Here is a 2,785-nt window from a genome sequence, read left to right on the forward strand (position 1 = left end):
CTAGGGTTTAGGGTTTAGGGTTTAGGGTTTAGGGTTTAGGGTTTAGGGTTTAGGGTTTGTGTTGCAGGGAGAAAGCTAGCCGGCGGCGTTCTGTATCTCCTTCTTTGGGGGGCAGCATCAGCAGCGAGAGTCTCCACTCCCGCAGCAGGTCCAGCAGCGCGAGTCTAGAGAGAAAACTAGAAGCAAGGTCTGCTGCTGCTGCTGCTGCTGCTGCTGCTGCTGCTGCTGCTGTTGCTGCTGCTGCTGTGGTGGTGGTGGCGGTGGTGGTGGTGGTGCAGTTGCTGTTGCTGTGGACGTTTAATACAAATGCTGGTTTTGCTGCTGCAGTGACTGCTGCTGCTGCTGTTGCTGCTGCTGCTGCTGTTGCTGTTTCTGCTGCTGTTGCTGCTGCTGCTGCTGCTGCTGCATTTCCTCCTCCTGCTTTATTTCCAACTGCTGCTTCTGCTGTTCTTTCTGCTGCTGCTGCTGCTTCTGCTGCTGCTGCTTCTGCTGCTGCTGCTGCTGCTCTTTCTGCTGCTGCTGCTGCTGCTGCTGCTGCTGCTGGTAACAGAGAGAAGGACCGGCGGCAGATGTCTCCCGAGAGGCCGCAGCAAAAAGGAGACAGAATAAGAATCAGCAACAACTGGATTGCTGCGGAGATGGGGCTAGCTGACGATGGCAGCTTCGCTGGTAAACCCTAAACCCTAAACCCTAAACCCTCAACCCTAAACCCTAGACAATAGGAACCCTTCGTACGGGCCGTAGAAAACACTAAGTAAAGCCTTTGTAAACCCTAGTAAACCCTAATACACACTAAACCCTAATAAACCCTAATAAACCCTAATAAACCATAATACACCCTAAACCCTAAACACGCATAAACCCTAGTAAACCCTAATAAGACCCCTCTAAACCACCTTGGAGCGCGGCCGACTGCTGCTGCAATCTCTCTGCAGCAGCAGCAGCAGCAGCAGCAGCAGCAGATGCGTTGGCAGCAGCATCAACAGCCCCCCAACCCTAAACCCTAAACCCTAAACCCCCAAAAAAATAAAAAATAAAAAACATTGTATTATATTTTCTTCTCTCAGGCCCCCGCACAAACCTCCGTCTAGGGTTAGGAGCGACAGCAGAAACCACCAGAAAACCACCAGCACCAGTGGACCTCTCAGACCCTTACGAGCGGTTTAGACACCAACGGGCTGGCAGATACCATGAAGTCATGGCTGCGCAGTATGCGAGGGTTTAGGGTTTAGGGTTTAGGGTTTAGGGTTTAGGGGTTGGGGGTTGGGGTTAGGGTTTGGGGGTTGGGGTTAGGGTTTGGGGTTTAGAGAAGGGGTATGGAAGGGATGAGAAGTTAGAAGGGTTTTTGAGGGTGAGGGTTTAGGGTTTAGGGTTTAGGGTTTAGGGTTTAGGGTTTAGGATATGCGGTGTGTATGTACACCTCAGTAAAGCGGAGAGGAGAGAGATGGGGAGGGGAGACAGAAACTGCTACGTTTGCGGCAAGGTACCTAAACCCTAAACCCTAAACCCTAAACCCTAATTTTTGTTTGGTTTGATTCAAGCCATTGGCCGAGTTAGTAGTGGCAGTGGCGGTCCTGCTGCTGCTGCTGCTGCTGCTGATGCTGGTGCTGGTGCTGCTCGTTTTCTTTTGCTGCTTGTTTGCTGCTGCTGCTGCTGCTTTTCATTCGCTGCTGCTGCTGCTGCTGCTGCTGCTGCTGCTGCAGGTGGGACACCTGGCACGGGACTGCAGCAACAAATCGCGGCCGTGAAATGTTTAAACGCAGAGCAGCAGCAGCAGCAGCAGCAGCTGTTGCTGCTGCTGCTGCTGTTGCTGCTGCTGCTGCAGCGGGGGGAGTTGTAGTAGCAGCAGCAGCTGTTGCTGCTGCTGCAGGGACAGTAGTAGTAGTAGTAGTAGCAGCAGCAGCAGCAACAGCTGTTGCTGCTACTGCACTTGTAGTACTAGTAGCAGCAGCAGCAGTAGTAGCTGTTGCTGCTGCTGCAAGAGTAGCAGCAGCAGCAATCGCCTCTTGTCCGTGAGGGTTTTGTACTGTCTTAAACCCCTAAACCCGAATATAACGANAGCAGCAGCAATCGCCTCTTGTCCGTGAGGGTTTTGTACTGTCTTAAACCCCTAAACCCGAATATAACGACTGCGATAAACCCTAAACCCTAAACCCTAAACAAACCCTAAACCCTAAACCCTCATAAACTCGAAATCCCGATTGAGCGCAAACCCTAAACCCTAAACCCTAAACCCGAGGATGTGTAGCGGGCCTGCAAGCCCTAGGCAAACGCTAAACCCTAATCTCTAAGCAAACCCTAAACCCTAAACCCTAGGTAAACCCTAAACCCTAGGGCGTGATAGAAACCCTTGAGGTGTTTCAGGGTTTAAACCCTAAACCCTAAACCCTTGCGACGCGTGCATACATGGCTGGTGGTGAGCCTGTTGAGGGTTTGAAGGGTTTAGGGTTTAGGGTTTAGGGTTTAGGGTTTAGGGTTTATACAAATATAATAATAAGTATTAAGGGCCCCAGCGGAGAAGGGTTTAGGGTTTATCGCTAGAAGAAACAAAATATGTTTCTCTGTTGTTTGTTTGTTTTTATAATATTTTAATCATAAGCCAAATAACACAAGACAACAGCAGCAGCAGCAGACAGCAGCAGCAGCAGCAGCAGCAGCAGCAGCAGCAGTAGTAGTAGTAGGGGGGCTGCGATATTTAGTGATTTGTTTATTTAGGAAATTTAATTTATTATTTTTAATTATTAATAATTAATAAAGAAGAAATAAAAGAAGACGCATGCAGATA

The 2,785-nt window shown here is 49.7% G+C and overlaps 2 protein-coding genes across 2 annotated transcripts in view; one reads left to right on the forward strand and one right to left on the reverse strand.

Annotated features, from left to right (window-relative positions):
• Positions 1 to 49: 49 nt before the first annotated feature.
• EMH_0015830 (uncharacterized protein) lies at positions 50 to 1,192 on the reverse strand (the record flags this gene model as incomplete). The annotated part of the gene is made up of 2 exons (XM_013500488.1): positions 50 to 676; positions 1,157 to 1,192. The coding sequence occupies 2 exons, from the start codon at positions 1,190 to 1,192 to the stop codon at positions 50 to 52; spliced, it is 663 nt and encodes a 220-aa protein (XP_013355942.1).
• Positions 1,193 to 1,749: 557 nt separating this feature from the next.
• Positions 1,750 to 2,785, forward strand: part of EMH_0015840 (uncharacterized protein) — a gene marked incomplete at both ends in the record, with an annotated part of 2,327 nt that continues 1,291 nt past the window's right edge. The window contains one exon of the mRNA XM_013500489.1: positions 1,750 to 2,012. Coding sequence (XP_013355943.1) covers positions 1,750 to 2,012 — 263 coding nt within the window. The remainder of the gene's footprint in view (positions 2,013 to 2,785) is intronic.

This window comes from Eimeria mitis, genomic scaffold, assembly GCF_000499745.2.
Source record: "Eimeria mitis Houghton genomic scaffold, Emh_scaff546, whole genome shotgun sequence".
Taxonomy (NCBI): domain Eukaryota; phylum Apicomplexa; class Conoidasida; order Eucoccidiorida; family Eimeriidae; genus Eimeria; species Eimeria mitis.